At 50.6% G+C, this 18,040-nt stretch overlaps 1 protein-coding gene across 3 annotated transcripts in view; it reads right to left on the bottom strand.

The window, feature by feature from the left end:
- The window catches only part of LOC110519477 (transmembrane anterior posterior transformation protein 1 homolog), a 32,868-nt gene that overhangs the window by 8,235 nt on the left and 6,593 nt on the right, over positions 1 to 18,040 (bottom strand). For 2 of the 3 annotated variants that reach the window (XM_036971955.1, XM_036971953.1), the window contains exons 5-9: positions 16,919 to 17,135; positions 15,465 to 15,562; positions 14,856 to 14,925; positions 14,277 to 14,357; positions 1,199 to 1,308 (exon numbers count right to left, since the gene is read on the bottom strand). In XM_036971955.1, the coding sequence (XP_036827850.1) occupies positions 1,199 to 1,308; positions 14,277 to 14,357; positions 14,856 to 14,925; positions 15,465 to 15,562; positions 16,919 to 17,135 (576 nt within the window). The remainder of the gene's footprint in view (positions 1 to 1,198; positions 1,309 to 14,276; positions 14,358 to 14,855; positions 14,926 to 15,464; positions 15,563 to 16,918; positions 17,136 to 18,040) is intronic. The other variant, XM_036971954.1, reaches the window with a different exon arrangement.

Below are 18,040 nucleotides of genomic sequence, written 5' to 3'. Positions count from 1 at the left end.
AATATATCGGCACCCTTGATGACAGTCAGATGTGGTAAACAGATGAGCTCTAATATATTGGCACCCTTGATGACAGTCAGATGTGGTGAACAGATGAGCTCTAATATATCGGCACCCTTGATGACAGTCAGATGTGGTGAACAGATGAGCTCTAATATATCGGCACCCTTGATGACAGTCAGATGTGGTGAACAGATGAGCTCTAATATATCGGCACCCTGGATGACAGTCAGATGTGGTGAACAGATGAGCTCTAATATATCGGCACCCTTGATGACAGTCAGATGTGGTGAACAGATGAGCTCTAATATATCGGCACCCTTGATGACAGTCAGATGTGGTGAACAGATGAGCTCTAATATATCGGCACCCTTGATGACAGTCAGATGTGGTAAACAGATGAGCTCTAATATATCGGCACCCTTTGATGACATAGTTAGATTGACCTGTTTTAAACCAGCTGAATGTTTATTTTTCCCCAGTTGTCACGGTCGTCTAATGAATCAACGGACCAAGGCGCAGCGTGAAAGGAGTTCCACATGTTTATTAAAGGAAACTCACAAAGACAATAAAGAGCAACGAAACGTGACGTTCTGTAGAGCTCACAGGCATCAACACAAAAACAAGATCCCACAAAAACCCAGTGGGGAAAAGGGCTGCCTAAATATGATCCCCAATCAGAGACAACGATAGACAGCTGCCTCTGATTGGGAACCATACCAGGCCAACATAGAATTACAAAATCTAGAGTTACCACCCTAGTCACACCCCGACCTAACCAAATTAGAGAATAAAAGGCTCTCTAAGGTCAGGGCGTGACACCTGTAGACACACCCCCAGGAGAGGACGGACGGAGGGAGGGAGGGACACTTATGTCTGGAGTGATGTCGTTATACTAACCCTAAACCACACCCCCAGGAGAGGACGGAGGGAGGGAGGGAGGGAGGGAGGGACACTTACGTCTGCAGTGATGTCATTATACTAACCCTAAACCACACCCCCAGGAGAGGACGGAGGGAGGGAGGGAGGGAGGGAGGGACACTTACGTCTGGAGTGATGTCATTATACTAACCCTAAACCACACCCCCAGGAGAGGACGGAGGGAGGGAGGGAGGGACACTTACGTCTGGAGTGATGTCATTATACTAACCCTAAACCACACCCCCAGGAGAGGACGGAGGGAGGGACGGACACTTACGTCTGCAGTGATGTCGTTAAACTTGGTGATGAAGGCGTGCTTGACAACATCCACGGTAACCTCAGACGCTATCACCATGACGACGTCAGGAAACAGCACCCACAGGTGGTCTGTCATTAAAAATCAAATCATATTAATCATTAATATCAGTACATTATCAAAACATCACCAATCAATAATGAAATCATCAGTACATTATCAAAACATCACTAATCAATAATGAAATCATCAGTACATTATCAGAACATCACTAATCATTCATATTAACCGATCAGGAAATGATCAATACATTATTACATCAGCGATTGGTACATTTTCAATACAGACACCCAGTTGATACGAGTCCACAGTTTATGACGAGTGCTGATCATCCGGCTGTAAAACAGTCTGATGTGCTCTAACCTGTCGTTCCTCTGGTCAATGTAATCCGGTTGTAAAACAGTCTGATGTGCTCTAACCTGTCGTTCCTCTGGTCAATGTAATCCGGTTGTAAAACAGTCTGATGTGCTCTAACCTGTCGTTCCTCTGGTCAATGTAATCCGGTTGTAAAACAGTCTGATGTGCTCTAACCTGTCGTTCCTCTGGTCAATGTAATCCGGTTGTAAAACAGTCTGATGTGCTCTAACCTGTCGTTCCTCTGGTCAATGTAATCCGGTTGTAAAACAGTCTGATGTGCTCTAACCTGTCGTTCCTCTGGTCAATGTAATCCGGTTGTAAAACAGTCTGATGTGCTCTAACCTGTCGTTCCTCTGGTCAATGTAATCCGGTTGTAAAACAGTCTGATGTGCTCTAACCTGTCGTTCCTCTGGTCAATGTAATCCGGCTGTAAAACAGTCTGATGTGCTCTAACCTGTCGTTCCTCTGGTCAATGTAATCCGGTTGTAAAACAGTCTGATGTGCTCTAACCTGTCGTTCCTCTGGTCAATGTAATCCGGTTGTAAAACAGTCTGATGTGCTCTAACCTGTCGTTCCTCTGGTCAATGTAATCCGGTTGTAAAACAGTCTGATGTGCTCTAACCTGTCGTTCCTCTGGTCAATGTAATCCGGTTGTAAAACAGTCTGATGTGCTCTAACCTGTCGTTCCTCTGGTCAATGTAATCCGGTTGTAAAACAGTCTGATGTGCTCTAACCTGTCGTTCCTCTGGTCAATGTAATCCGGTTGTAAAACAGTCTGATGTGCTCTAACCTGTCGTTCCTCTGGTCAATGTAATCCGGTTGTAAAACAGTCTGATGTGCTCTAACCTGTCGTTCCTCTGGTCAATGTAATCCGGTTGTAAAACAGTCTGATGTGCTCTAACCTGTCGTTCCTCTGGTCAATGTAATCCGGTTGTAAAACAGTCTGATGTGCTCTAACCTGTCGTTCCTCTGGTCAATGTAATCCGGTTGTAAAACAGTCTGATGTGCTCTAACCTGTCGTTCCTCTGGTCAATGTAATCCGGTTGTAAAACAGTCTGATGTGCTCTAACCTGTCGTTCCTCTGGTCAATGTAATCCGGTTGTAAAACAGTCTGATGTGCTCTAACCTGTCGTTCCTCTGGTCAATGTAATCCGGTTGTAAAACAGTCTGATGTGCTCTAACCTGTCGTTCCTCTGGTCAATGTAATCCGGTTGTAAAACAGTCTGATGTGCTCTAACCTGTCGTTCCTCTGGTCAATGTAATCCGGCTGTAAAACAGTCTGATGTGCTCTAACCTGTCGTTCCTCTGGTCAATGTAATCCGGTTGTAAAACAGTCTGATGTGCTCTAACCTGTCGTTCCTCTGGTCAATGTAATCCGGTTGTAAAACAGTCTGATGTGCTCTAACCTGTCGTTCCTCTGGTCAATGTAATCCGGTTGTAAAACAGTCTGATGTGCTCTAACCTGTCGTTCCTCTGGTCAATGTAATCCGGTTGTAAAACAGTCTGATGTGCTCTAACCTGTCGTTCCTCTGGTCAATGTAATCCGGTTGTAAAACAGTCTGATGTGCTCTAACCTGTCGTTCCTCTGGTCAATGTAATCCGGTTGTAAAACAGTCTGATGTGCTCTAACCTGTCGTTCCTCTGGTCAATGTAATCTGGTTGTAAAACAGTCTGATGTGCTCTAACCTGTCGTTCCTCTGGTCAATGTAAGCCTATGCTGTGAAAATATCCCCTGAACACTGAATGTTTCAGTCTTACCAATAGATCACCATCTCAGCTGGCCACCTGGCCCACCTTTAGCCTTATCACCATCTCAGCTAGCCACCTGGCCCACCTTTAGCCTTACCACCATCTCAGCTAGCCACCTGGCCCACCTTTAGCCTTACCAATACATCACCATCTCAGCTAGTCACCTGGCCCACCTTTAGCCTTACCAATAGACCACCCTCTCAGCTAGCCACCTGGCCCACCTTTAGCCTTACCAATAGACCACCCTCTCAGCTGGCCACCTGGTCCACCTTTAGCCTTATCACCCTCTCAGCTAGCCACCTTTAGCCTTACCAATACATCACCCTCTCAGCTAGCCACCTGGCCCACCTTTAGCCTTACCAATAGACCACCCTCTCAGCTGGAACCTGGCCCACCTTTAGCCTTATCACCCTCTCAGCTAGCCACCTGGCCACCTTTAGCCTTACCAATAGACCACCCTCTCAGCTAGCCACCTGGCCACCTTTAGCCTTACCAATAGACCACCCTCCCCCAGGAGAGATACTGGGTGGTCAACCCTCCTCCAGGAGATACTGGTTTGCAGGTCTTTCTCAGCTGGCCACCTGGCCACCTTTAGCCTTACCAATAGACCACCCTCTCAGCTAGCCACCTGGCCACCTTTAGCCTTACCACCATCTCAGTTGGCCACCTGGCCACCTTTAGCCTTATCACCCTCTCAGCTAGCCACCTGGCCACCTTTAGCCTTATCACCATCTCAGCTGGCCACCTGGCCCACCTTTAGCCTTTTCACCCTCTCAGCTAGCCACCTGGCCCACCTTTAGCCTTACCAATAGACCACCGTCTCAGCTAGCCACCTGGCCACCTTTAGCCTTACCAATAGACCACCATCTCAGCTGGCCACCTTGCCCACCTTTAGCCTTATCACCCTCTCAGCTAGCCACCTGGCCACCTTAAGCCTTACCACCATCTCAGCTGGCCACCTGGCCACCTTTAGCCTTACCACCATCTCAGCTAGCCACCTTTAGCCTTACCAATAGATCAACCTCTCAGCTGGCCACCTGGCCACCTTTAGCCTTACCACCATCTCAGCTAGCCACCTTTAGCCTTACCAATAGATCAACCTCTCAGCTAGCCACCTTTAGCCTTACCAATAGATCAACCTCTCAGCTAGCCACCTGGCCCACCTTTAGCCTTACCAATAGACCACCCACTCAGCTAGCCACCTGGCCACATTTAGCCTTACCACCATCTCAGCTAGCCACCTGGCCCACCTTTAGCCTTACCAATAGATCACCCTCTCAGCTGGCCACCTGGCCCACCTTTAGCCTTATCACTCTCTCAGCTGGCCACCTGGCCCACCTTTAGCCTTATCACCCTCTCAGCTGGCCACCTGGCCACCTTAAGCCTTACCACCATCTCAGCTGGCCACCTTTAGCCTTACCACCATCTCAGCTAGCCACCTTTAGCCTTACCAATAGATCAACCTCTCAGCTGGCCACCTGGCCCACCTTTAGCCTTACCAATAGACCACCCACTCAGCTAGCCACCTGGCCACATTTAGCCTTACCACCATCTCAGCTAGCCACCTGGCCCACCTTTAGCCTTACCAATAGATCACCCTCTCAGCTGGCCACCTGGCCCACCTTTAGCCTTATCACTCTCTCAGCTAGCCACCTGGCCCACCTTTAGCCTTACCAATAGACCACCCACTCAGCTAGCCACCTGGCCACATTTAGCCTTACCACCATCTCAGCTAGCCACCTGGCCAACCTTTAGCCTTACCAATAGATCACCCTCTCAGCTGGCCACCTGGCCCACCTTTAGCCTTATCACTCTCTCAGCTGGCCACCTGGCCCACCTTTAGCCTTACCAATAGACCACCCTCTCAGCTAGCCACCTGGCCACCTTTAGCCTTACCAATAGACCACCCTCCTCCAGGAGAGATACTGGTTTGCAGGTCTTTTCTCGAGTCCTGCTCTAACACACCAGAACCCAGTCCTGCTCTAACACACCAGAACCCAGTCCTACTCTAACACATCAGAACCCAGTCATGCTCTAACACACCAGAACCCAGTCCTGCTCTAACACACCAGAACCCAGTCCTGCTCTAACACACCAGAACCCAGTCCTGCTCTAACACACCAGAACCCAGTCCTGCTCTAACACACCAGAACCCAGTCCTGCTCTAACACACCAGAACCCAGTCCTGCTCTAACACACCAGAACCCAGTCCTACTCTAACACACCAGAACCCAGTCCTGCTCTAACACACCAGAACCCAGTCCTGCCCCAACACACCAGAACCCAGTCCTGCCCTAACACACCAGAACCCAGTCCTGCTCTAACACACCAGAACCCAGTCCTGCTCCAACACACCAGAACCCAGTCCTACTCTAACACACCAGAACCCAGTCCTGCCCTAACACACCAGAACCCAGTCCTGCTCCAACACACCAGAATCCAGTCCTACTCCAACACACCAGAACCCAGTCCTACTCTAACACACCAGAACCCAGTCCTGCTCTAACACACCAGAACCCAGTCCTGCTCTAACACACCAGAACCCAGTCCTGCTCTAACACACCAGAACCCAGTCCTACTCTAACACACCAGAACCCAGTCCTGCTCTAACACACCAGAACCCAGTCCTGCTCTAACACACCAGAATCCAGTCCTACTCTAACACACCAGAACCCAGTCCTACTCTAACACACCAGAACCAAGTCCTGCTCTAACACACCAGAACCCAGTCCTGCTCTAACACACCAGAACCCAGTCCTACTCCAACACACCAGAACCCAGTCCTGCTCTAACACACCAGAACCCAGTCCTACTCCAACACACCAGAACCCAGTCCTACTCTAACACACCAGAACCCAGTCCTACTCCAACACACCAGAACCCAGTCCTGCTCTAACACACCAGAACCCAGTCCTGCTCTAACACACCAGAACCCAGTCCTACTCTAACACACCAGAACCCAGTCCTGCTCTAACACACCAGAACCCAGTCCTACTCTAACACACCAGAACCCAGTCCTACTCTAACACACCAGAACCCAGTCCTACTCTAACACACCAGAACCCAGTCATGCTCTAACACACCAGAACCCAGTCCTGCTCTAACACACCAGAACCCAGTCCTGCTCTAACACACCAGAACCCAGTCCTACTCTAACACACCAGAACCCAGTCCTACTCTAACACACCAGAACCCAGTCCTGCCCCAACACACCAGAACCCAGTCCTGCCCTAACACACCAGAACCCAGTCCTGCTCTAACACACCAGAACCCAGTCCTGCTCCAACACACCAGAACCCAGTCCTACTCTAACACACCAGAACCCAGTCCTACTCTAACACACCAGAACCCAGTCCTGCCCTAACACACCAGAACCCAGTCCTGCTCCAACACACCAGAACCCAGTCCTGCTCCAACACACCAGAACCCAGTCCTACTCCAACACACCAGAACCCAGTCCTACTCTAACACACCAGAACCCAGTCCTGCTCTAACACACCAGAACCCAGTCCTGCTCTAACACACCAGAACCCAGTCCTGCTCTAACACACCAGAACCCAGTCCTACTCTAACACACCAGAACCCAGTCCTGCTCTAACATACCAGAACCCAGTCCTGCTCCAACACACCAGAACCCAGTCCTACTCTAACACACCAGAACCCAGTCCTACTCTAACACACCAGAACCCAGTCCTGCCCTAACACACCAGAACCCAGTCCTGCTCCAACACACCAGAACCCAGTCCTACTCTAACACACCAGAACCCAGTCCTGCTCTAACACACCAGAACCCAGTCCTGCTCCAACACACCAGAACCCAGTCCTACTCTAACACACCAGAACCCAGTCCTACTCTAACACACCAGAACCCAGTCCTACTCTAACACACCAGAACCCAGTCCTGCCCTAACACACCAGAACCCAGTCCTGCTCCAACACACCAGAACCCAGTCCTACTCCAACACACCAGAACCCAGTCCTACTCTAACACACCAGAACCCAGTCCTGCTCTAACACACCAGAACCCAGTCCTGCTCTAACACACCAGAACCCAGTCCTGCTCTAACACACCAGAACCCAGTCCTACTCTAACACACCAGAACCCAGTCCTGCTCTAACACACCAGAATCCAGTCCTACTCTAACACACCAGAACCCAGTCCTACTCTAACACACCAGAACCCAGTCCTGCTCTAACACACCAGAACCCAGTCCTGCTCTAACACACCAGAACCCAGTCCTACTCTAACACACCAGAACCCAGTCCTGCTCTAACACACCAGAACCCAGTCCTACTCTAACACACCAGAACCCAGTCCTGCTCTAACACACCAGAACCCAGTCCTACTCTAACACACCAGAACCCAGTCCTACTCCTACACACCAGAACCCAGTCCTACTCCAACACACCAGAACCCAGTCCTACTCTCACACCCGAACCCAGTCCTGCTCTAACACACCAGAACCCAGTCCTGCTCTAACACACCAGAACCCAGTCCTACTCTAACACACCAGAACCCAGTCCTGCTCTAACACACCAGAACCCAGTCCTACTCTAACACACCAGAACCCAGTCCTACTCTAACACACCAGAACCCAGTCCTACTCTAACACACCAGAACCCAGTCCTACTCTAACACACCAGAACCCAGTCCTACTCCAACACACCAGAACCCAGTCCTACTCCAACACACCAGAACCCAGTCCTGCTCTAACACACCAGAACCCAGTCCTACTCCAACACACCAGAACCCAGTCCTACTCCAACACACCAGAACTCAGTCCTACTCTAACACACCAGAACCCAGTCCTACTCCAACACACCAGAACCCAGTCCTACTCCAACACACCAGAACCCAGTCCTGCTCTAACACACCAGAACCCAGTCCTACTCCAACACACCAGAACCCAGTCCTGCTCTAACACACCAGAACCCAGTCCTACTCCAACACACCAGAACCCAGTCCTACTCCAACACACCAGAACCCAGTCCTACTCTAACACACCAGAACCCAGTCCTGCTCTAACACACCAGAACCCAGTCCTACTCTAACACACCAGAACCCAGTCCTACTCCAACACACCAGAACCCAGTCCTACTCTAACACACCAGAACCCAGTCCTACTCTAACACACCAGAACCCAGTCCTGCTCTAACACACCAGAACCCAGTCCTACTCCAACACACCAGAACCCAGTCCTGCCCCAACACACCAGAACCCAGTCCTGCTCCAACACACCAGAACCCAGTCCTGCTCTATCACACCAGAACCCAGTCCTGCCCCAACACACCAGAACCCAGTCCTGCCCCAACACACCAGAACCCAGTCCTGCTCCAACACACCAGAACCCAGTCCTACTCTAACACACCAGAACCCAGTCCTACTCTAACACACCAGAACCCAGTCCTACTCTAACACACCAGAACCCAGTCCTGCTCTAACACACCAGAACCCAGTCCTACTCCAACACACCAGAACCCAGTCCTGCCCCAACACACCAGAACCCAGTCCTGCTCCAACACACCAGAACCCAGTCCTGCTCTATCACACCAGAACCCAGTCCTGCCCCAACACACCAGAACCCAGTCCTGCCCCAACACACCAGAACCCAGTCCTGCTCCAACACACCAGAACCCAGTCCTGCCCCAACACACCAGAACCCAGTCCTGCCCCAACACACCAGAACCCAGTCCTGCCCCAACACACCAGAACCCAGTCCTACTCTAACACACCAGAACCCAGTCCTGCCCCAACACACCAGAACCCAGTCCTGCTCTAACACACCAGAACCCAGTCCTACTCCAACACACCAGAACCCAGTCCTACTCTAACACACCAGAACCCAGTCCTGCTCTAACACACCAGAACCCAGTCCTGCTCCAACACACCAGAACCCAGTCCTGCTCTAACACACCAGAACCCAGTCCTGCTCTAACACACCAGAACCCAGTCCTGCTCTAACACACCAGAACCCAGTCCTGCTCTAACACACCAGAACCCAGTCCTACTCCAACACACCAGAACCCAGTCCTACTCTAACACACCAGAACCCAGTCCTACTCTAACACACCAGAACCCAGTCCTACTCTAACACACCAGAACCCAGTCCTACTCTAACACACCAGAACCCAGTCCTGCTCTAACACACCAGAACCCAGTCCTGCTCTAACACACCAGAACCCAGTCCTACTCCAACACACCAGAACCCAGTCCTGCCCCAACACACCAGAACCCAGTCCTGCTCCAACACACCAGAACCCAGTCCTGCTCTATCACACCAGAACCCAGTCCTGCCCCAACACACCAGAACCCAGTCCTGCCCCAACACACCAGAACCCAGTCCTGCTCCAACACACCAGAACCCAGTCCTGCCCCAACACACCAGAACCCAGTCCTGCCCCAACACACCAGAACCCAGTCCTGCCCCAACACACCAGAACCCAGTCCTACTCTAACACACCAGAACCCAGTCCTGCTCTAACACACCAGAACCCAGTCCTGCTCTATCACACCAGAACCCAGTCCTGCTCCAACACACCAGAACCCAGTCCTGCCCCAACACACCAGAACCCAGTCCTGCCCCAACACACCAGAACCCAGTCCTGCTCCAACACACCAGAACCCAGTCCTGCTCCAACACACCAGAACCCAGTCCTGCTCTATCACACCAGAACCCAGTCCTACTCCAACACACCAGAACCCAGTCCTGCTCCAACACACCAGAACCCAGTCCTACTCTAACACACCAGAACCCAGTCCTACTCTAACACACCAGAACCCAGTCCTGCTCCAACACACCAGAACCCAGTCCTACTCTATCACACCAGAACCCAGTCCTACTCCAACACACCAGAACCCAGTCCTACTCTAACACACCAGAACCCAGTCCTACTCTAACACACCAGAACCCAGTCCTACTCCAACACACCAGAACCCAGTCCTGCTCCAACACACCAGAACCCAGTCCTACTCTAACACACCAGAACCCAGTCCTACTCTAACACACCAGAACCCAGTCCTGCTCCAACACACCAGAACCCAGTCCTACTCTATCACACCAGAACCCAGTCCTACTCCAACACACCAGAACCCAGTCCTACTCTAACACACCAGAACCCAGTCCTGCTCCAACACACCAGAACCCAGTCCTGCCCAAACACACCAGAACCCAGTCCTTCCCTAACACACCAGAACCCAGTCCTGCTCTAACACACCAGAACCCAGTCCTGCCCTAATACACCAGAACCCAGTCCTTCCCTAACACACCAGAACCCAGTCCTGCTCTAACACACCAGAACCCAGTCCTACTCCAACACACCAGAACCCAGTCCTACTCTAACACACCAGAACCCAGTCCTACTCTAACACACCAGAACCCAGTCCTACTCTAACACACCAGAACCCAGTCCTACTCTAACACACCAGAACCCAGTCCTACTCCAACACACCAGAACCCAGTCCTACTCTAACACACCAGAACCCAGTCCTACTCTAACACACCAGAACCCAGTCCTGCTCCAACACACCAGAACCCAGTCCTACTCTAACACACCAGAACCCAGTCCTACTCTAACACACCAGAACCCAGTCCTACTCTAACACACCAGAACCCAGTCCTACTCTAACACACCAGAACCCAGTCCTACTCTAACACACCAGAACCCAGTCCTGCTCCAACACACCAGAACCCAGTCCTGCTCTAACACCAGAACCCAGTCCTACTCTAACACACCAGAACCCAGTCCTACTCTAACACACCAGAACCCAGTCCTACTCCAACACACCAGAACCCAGTCCTGCTCCAACACACCAGAACCCAGTCCTACTCCAACACACCAGAACCCAGTCCTACTCTAACACACCAGAACCCAGTCCTGCTCCAACACACCAGAACCCAGTCCTACTCTAACACACCAGAACCCAGTCCTACTCTAACACACCAGAACCCAGTCCTACTCTAACACACCAGAACCCAGTCCTACTCTAACACACCAGAACCCAGTCCTGCTCCAACACACCAGAACCCAGTCCTGCTCTAACACCAGAACCCAGTCCTACTCTAACACACCAGAACCCAGTCCTACTCTAACACACCAGAACCCAGTCCTACTCCAACACACCAGAACCCAGTCCTGCTCCAACACACCAGAACCCAGTCCTACTCCAACACACCAGAACCCAGTCCTACTCTAACACACCAGAACCCAGTCCTGCTCCAACACACCAGAACCCAGTCCTACTCCAACACACCAGAACCCAGTCCTACTCTAACACACCAGAACCCAGTCCTGCCCTAACACACCAGAACCCAGTCCTGCTCCAACACACCAGAACCCAGTCCTGCTCTAACACCAGAACCCAGTCCTACTCTAACACACCAGAACCCAGTCCTACTCTAACACCAGAACCCAGTCCTGCTCTAACACCAGAACCCAGTCCTACTCTAACACCAGAACCCAGTCCTACTCTAACACCAGAACCCAGTCCTACTCTAACACCAGAACCCAGTCCTACTCTAACACACCAGAACCCAGTCCTGCTCTAACACCAGAACCCAGTCCTACTCTAACACACCAGAACCCAGTCCTACTCTAACACACCAGAACCCAGTCCTGCTCCAACACACCAGAACCCAGTCCTGCTCTAACACCAGAACCCAGTCCTACTCTAACACACCAGAACCCAGTCCTACTCTAACACACCAGAACCCAGTCCTACTCTAACACACCAGAACCCAGTCCTACTCCAACACACCAGAACCCAGTCCTGCTCCAACACACCAGAACCCAGTCCTACTCCAACACACCAGAACCCAGTCCTACTCCAACACACCAGAACCCAGTCCTGCTCCAACACACCAGAACCCAGTCCTACTCTAACACACCAGAACCCAGTCCTACTCTAACACACCAGAACCCAGTCCTACTCTAACACACCAGAACCCAGTCCTGCTCTAACACACCAGAACCCAGTCCTGCTCTAACACACCAGAACCCAGTCCTGCTCTAACACACCAGAACCCAGTCCTGCTCTAACACACCAGAACCCAGTCCTGCTCTAACACACCAGAACCCAGTCCTGCTCTAACACACCAGAACCCAGTCCTACTCCAACACACCAGAACCCAGTCCTACTCTAACACACCAGAACCCAGTCCTACTCTAACACACCAGAACCCAGTCCTACTCTAACACACCAGAACCCAGTCCTGCTCCAACACACCAGAACCCAGTCCTGCTCCAACACACCAGAACCCAGTCCTACTCTAACACACCAGAACCCAGTCCTGCTCTAACACACCAGAACCCAGTCCTACTCTAACACACCAGAACCCAGTCCTACTCTAACACACCAGAACCCAGTCCTGCTCTAACACACCAGAACCCAGTCCTACTCTAACACACCAGAACCCAGTCCTACTCTAACACACCAGAACCCAGTCCTACTCTAACACACCAGAACCCAGTCCTACTCTAACACACCAGAATCCAGTCCTACTCTAACACCAGAACCCAGTCCTGCCCTAACACACCAGAACCCAGTCCTACTCTAACACACCAGAACCCAGTCCTACTCTAACACACCAGAACCCAGTCCTACTCTAACACACCAGAACCCAGTCCTACTCTAACACACCAGAACCCAGTCCTACTCTAACACACCAGAACCCAGTCCTACTCTAACACACCAGAACCCAGTCCTACTCTAACACACCAGAACCCAGTCCTACTCTAACACACCAGAACCCAGTCCTGCTCCAACACACCAGAACCCAGTCCTACTCTAACACCAGAACCCAGTCCTGCCCTAACACACCAGAACCCAGTCCTACTCTAACACACCAGAACCCAGTCCTGCTCCAACACACCAGAACCCAGTCCTACTCTAACACACCAGAACCCAGTCCTACTCTAACACACCAGAACCCAGTCCTACTCTAACACACCAGAACCCAGTCCTACTCTAACACACCAGAACCCAGTCCTGCTCCAACACACCAGAACCCAGTCCTACTCTAACACCAGAACCCAGTCCTGCCCTAACACACCAGAACCCAGTCCTACTCTAACACACCAGAACCCAGTCCTGCTCCAACACACCAGAACCCAGTCCTACTCTAACACACCAGAACCCAGTCCTGCTCCAACACACCAGAACCCAGTCCTACTCTAACACACCAGAACCCAGTCCTGCTCCAACACACCAGAACCCAGTTCTGCTCCAACACACCAGAACCCAGTCCTACTCTAACACACCAGAACCCAGTCCTGCTCCAACACACCAGAACCCAGTCCTGCTCCAACACACCAGAACCCAGTCCTACTCTAACACACCACAGTTTCTTTCCATACGGAGGGTTTTATTCAGCAGCCTGTCAGTGCAGTATTAACTCTGGGGGGGTTTAAGTGCCTTGCTCAAGGGCACAACGGCAGGAGATGTTATACATGGGGTCAGAGAGCAGCAGCCTTCCATTGTCAATACCAGTTACACCTTTTAGGCCCCACAGTGTTACACCTTTTAGCCCCCACAGTGTTACACCTTTTAGGCCCCACAGTGTTACACCTTTTAGGCCCCACAGTGTTACACCTTTTAGCCCCCACAGTGTTACACCTTTTAGGCCCCACAGTGTTACACCTTTTAGGCCCCACAGTGTTACACCTTTTAGGCCCCACAGTGTTACACCTTTTAGGCCCCACAGTGTTACACCTTTTAGGCCCCACAGTGTTACACCTTTTAGGCCCCACAGTGTTACACCTTCTAGGCCCCACGGTGTTACACCTTTTAGGCCCCACGGTGTGACACCTTTTAGGCCCCACAGTGTTACACCTTTTAGGCCCCACAGTGTTACACCTTTTAGGCCCCAGATAAACAGACAGACAGAAAGACAGACAGGCAGACAGGCAGGCAGACAGGCAGACAGACAGTAGTTACCAGGGTTCCATGAGAACTGCTCCATGTTCCGTAGACAGACAATGAGTAACAGAACATAGTTAGTGAACCTCTCCTTTATGTCTGTGGAGAGAGAGAGGGAGGAGGGGAGAGAGAGAGGAGGGGAGAGAGAGAAAGAGAGAGATGGGGGAGGAGGGGAGGTAATAGAGAGAGAGGGGGTGAGGGGAGAGAGAGGGGGTGAGGGGAGAGAGAGGGAGGAGAGAGAGGGGGTGAGGGGAGAGAGAGGGGGTGAGGGGAGGTAATAGAGAGAGAAGGTAGGGTGATGGAGAGAGAGAGAGGGTGATGGAGGGAGAGAGAGAGAGAAGAGCAGAATTACTGTTATATTTACCTCAATAACAACCCAGATGGAATAAAAATGTTTTAATGGCAGAATAAGACCACCAGGGTTAGAGGTCAGAGGTCATACAGAAGCGTCAGGGGGTCAGAAGGGCGAGGTCAGGGGGTCAGGGGGTCAGAGGTAGCTGTACTCACTACTGTTAGACATCTGAAAGAGGTTGTTAGAGGTCAGAGGTTAAGGGTTAGAGGTCAGGGGGTCAGGGGGTCAGAGGTAGCTGTACTCACCACTGTTAGACATCTGAAAGAGGTTGTTCTTCTCAAACTTCTTAAACACACTTCCTTTGATCTCCACGAACTACAGAGAAACACAACAGTCACTGATCTGGGTGGGTGTCTCAGTGTGTTACAGAGAAACACAACAGTCACTGATCTGGGTGGGTGTCTCAGTGTCTGTGTGTGTGTGTGTGTCTCAGTGTCTGTGTGTGTGTGTCTCAGTGTGTTACAGAGAAACACAACAGTCACTGATCTGGGTGGGTGTCTCAGTGTCTCAGTGTGTTACAGAGAAACACAACAGTCACCGATCTGGGTGGGTGTCTCAGTGTCTGTGTGTGTGTGTCTCAGTGTCTGTGTGTGTCTCAGTGTGTGTGTCTCAGTGTGTGTGTGCGTGTGTGTGTGTCTCAGTGTGTTACAGAGAAACACAACAGTCACTGATCTGGGTGGGTGTCTCAGTGTGTCTCAGAGAAACACAACAGTCACTGATCTGGGTGGGTGTCTCAGTGTCTCAGTGTGTGTGTGTGTCTCAGTGTCTGCGTGTGTGTCTCAGTGTGTGTGTGCGTGTGTGTCTCAGTGTGTGTGTGTGCGTGTGTGTCTCAGTGTGTGTGTGTGTGGACTCACATTGTTAGACATCATGATGGTGAGTAGAGACTTGTTGTGAGAGTTGAAGGCAACGTTCAGAGTAGTGGCCTGAACCATGATGAGGATAGCATGAAGAACTGACACGCACTCAGGAAAACAGCCTGATACACACACCAACACAACCTGACTACACACACCAACACAGCCTGACTACACACACCAACACAGCCTGACTACACACACAGGAAAACAGCCTGATACACACACCAACACAGCCTGACTACACACACCAACACAACCTGACTACACACACCAACACAACCTGACTACACACACCAACACAACCTGACTACACACACAGGAAAACAGCCTGACTACACACACCAACACAGCCTGATACACACACCAACACAACCTGACTACACACACCAACACAACCTGACTACACACTCAGGAAAACAGCCTGATACACAAACCAACACAACCTGACTACACACACAGGAAAACAGCCTGATACACACACCAACACAACCTGACTACACACACAGGAAAACAGCCTGATACACACACCAACACAACCTGACTACACACACAGGAAAACAGCCTGATACACAAACCAACACAACCTGACTACACACACAGGAAAACAGCCTGATACACAAACCAACACAACCTGACTACACACACCAACACAACCTGACTACACACACAGGAAAACAGCCTGATACACAAACCAACACAACCTGACTACACACACCAACACAACCTAACTACACACTCAGGAAAACAGCCTGATACACAAACCAACACAACCTGACTACACACACAGGAAAACAGCCTGATACACACACCAACACAACCTGACTACACACACAGGAAAACAGCCTGATACACACACCAACACAACCTGACTACACACTCAGGAAAACAGCCTGATACACACACCAACACAACCTGACTACACACACAGGAAAACAGCCTGATACACACACCAACACAACCTGACTACACACACAGGAAAACAGCCTGATACACACACCAACACAACCTGACTACACACACAGGAAAACAATCTGATAGTACACACCCCATGAGGAAGAGAGCTACAACTCCTGTATAGTCCCTCTTTAGGTTCAGTAGGTAAGGATACAGACAGGAAGTGAGGTACAACTCCTATACCGTCTCTCTTTAGGTTCATTAAGTAAGGATACAGACACAGGAAGTGAGGCACATCTCCTATATGAGCTCTCTTCTCCTCTTTAGGTTCAGTAGGTAAGGATACAGACAGGAAGTGAGGAACAACTCCTATATGAGCTCTCTTCGTCTCTTTAGGTTCAGTAAGGATACAGACAGGAAGTGAGGAACAACTCCTATATGAGCTCTCTTTTCCTCTTTAGGTTCAGTAAGGATACAGACATATAGAACAGCCATGAGGAAGTGAGGAACAACTCCTACATGAGCTCTCTTCTCCTCTTTAGGTTCAGTAAGGATACAGACATATAGAACAGCCATGAGGAAGTGAGGAACAACTCCTATATGAGCTCTCTTCTCCTCTTTAGGTTCAGTAAGGATACAGACATATAGAACAGCCATGAGGAAGTGAGGAACAACTCCTATATGAGCTCTCTTCTTCTCTTTAGGTTCTGTTGCGGTCCAGTAGAGAGCGTCCAGAATGTCCTGACCAAACGAAGAGAACAACCTGTCTGCAACCTGCAGGGAACACACACACACAATCACACACACACGAACACACACACACACACTCACACACACGAACACACACACACACGAACACACACACACACACACACGAACACACACACGAACACACACACACGAACACACACACACGAACACACACACACGAACACACGAACACACACACACAAACACGAACACACACACACACACACACACACACACACACACACAGGTGAGGTATTAAAAGCTGCAGGTTCAGGTGAGGTATTAAAAGCTGCAGGTACAGGTGAGGTATTAAAAGCTGCAGGTACAGGTGAGGTATGAAAAGCTGCAGGTACAGGTGAGGTATTAAAAGCTGCAGGTACAGGTGAGGTATTAAAAGCTGCAGGTACAGGTGAGGTATTAAAAGCTGCAGGTTCAGGTGAGGTATTAAAAGCTGCAGGTTCAGGTGAGGTATTAAAAGCTGCAGGTACAGGTGAGGTATTAAAAGCTGCAGGTACAGGTGAGGTATTAAAAGCTGCAGGTACAGGTGAGGTATTAAAAGCTGCAGGTACAGGTGAGGTATTAAAAGCTGCAGGTACAGGTGAGGTATTAAAAGCTGCAGGTACAGGTGAGGTATTAAAAGCTGCAGGTACAGGTGAGGTATTAAAAGCTGCAGGATCAGGTGAGGTATTAAAAGCTGCAGGTACAGGTGAGGTGTTAAAGCTGCAGGTACAGGTGAGGTATTAAAAGCTGCAGGATCAGGTGAGGTATTAAAAGCTGCAGGTACAGGTGAGGTATTAAAAGCTGCAGGTACAGGTGAGGTGTTAAAGCTGCAGGTACAGGTGAGGTATTAAAAGCTGCAGGATCAGGTGAGGTATTAAAAGCTGCAGGTACAGGTGAGGTGTTAAAAGCTGCAGGTACTAGTTTGATGA

Source organism: Oncorhynchus mykiss, unplaced genomic scaffold (genome assembly GCF_013265735.2).
Source record: "Oncorhynchus mykiss isolate Arlee unplaced genomic scaffold, USDA_OmykA_1.1 un_scaffold_87, whole genome shotgun sequence".
In the NCBI taxonomy this organism is placed as follows: Eukaryota; Metazoa; Chordata; class Actinopteri; order Salmoniformes; family Salmonidae; genus Oncorhynchus; species Oncorhynchus mykiss.
The sequence above is the reverse complement of the archived record's forward strand: the minus strand, read 5'-3'. Positions and strand labels throughout refer to the sequence as shown.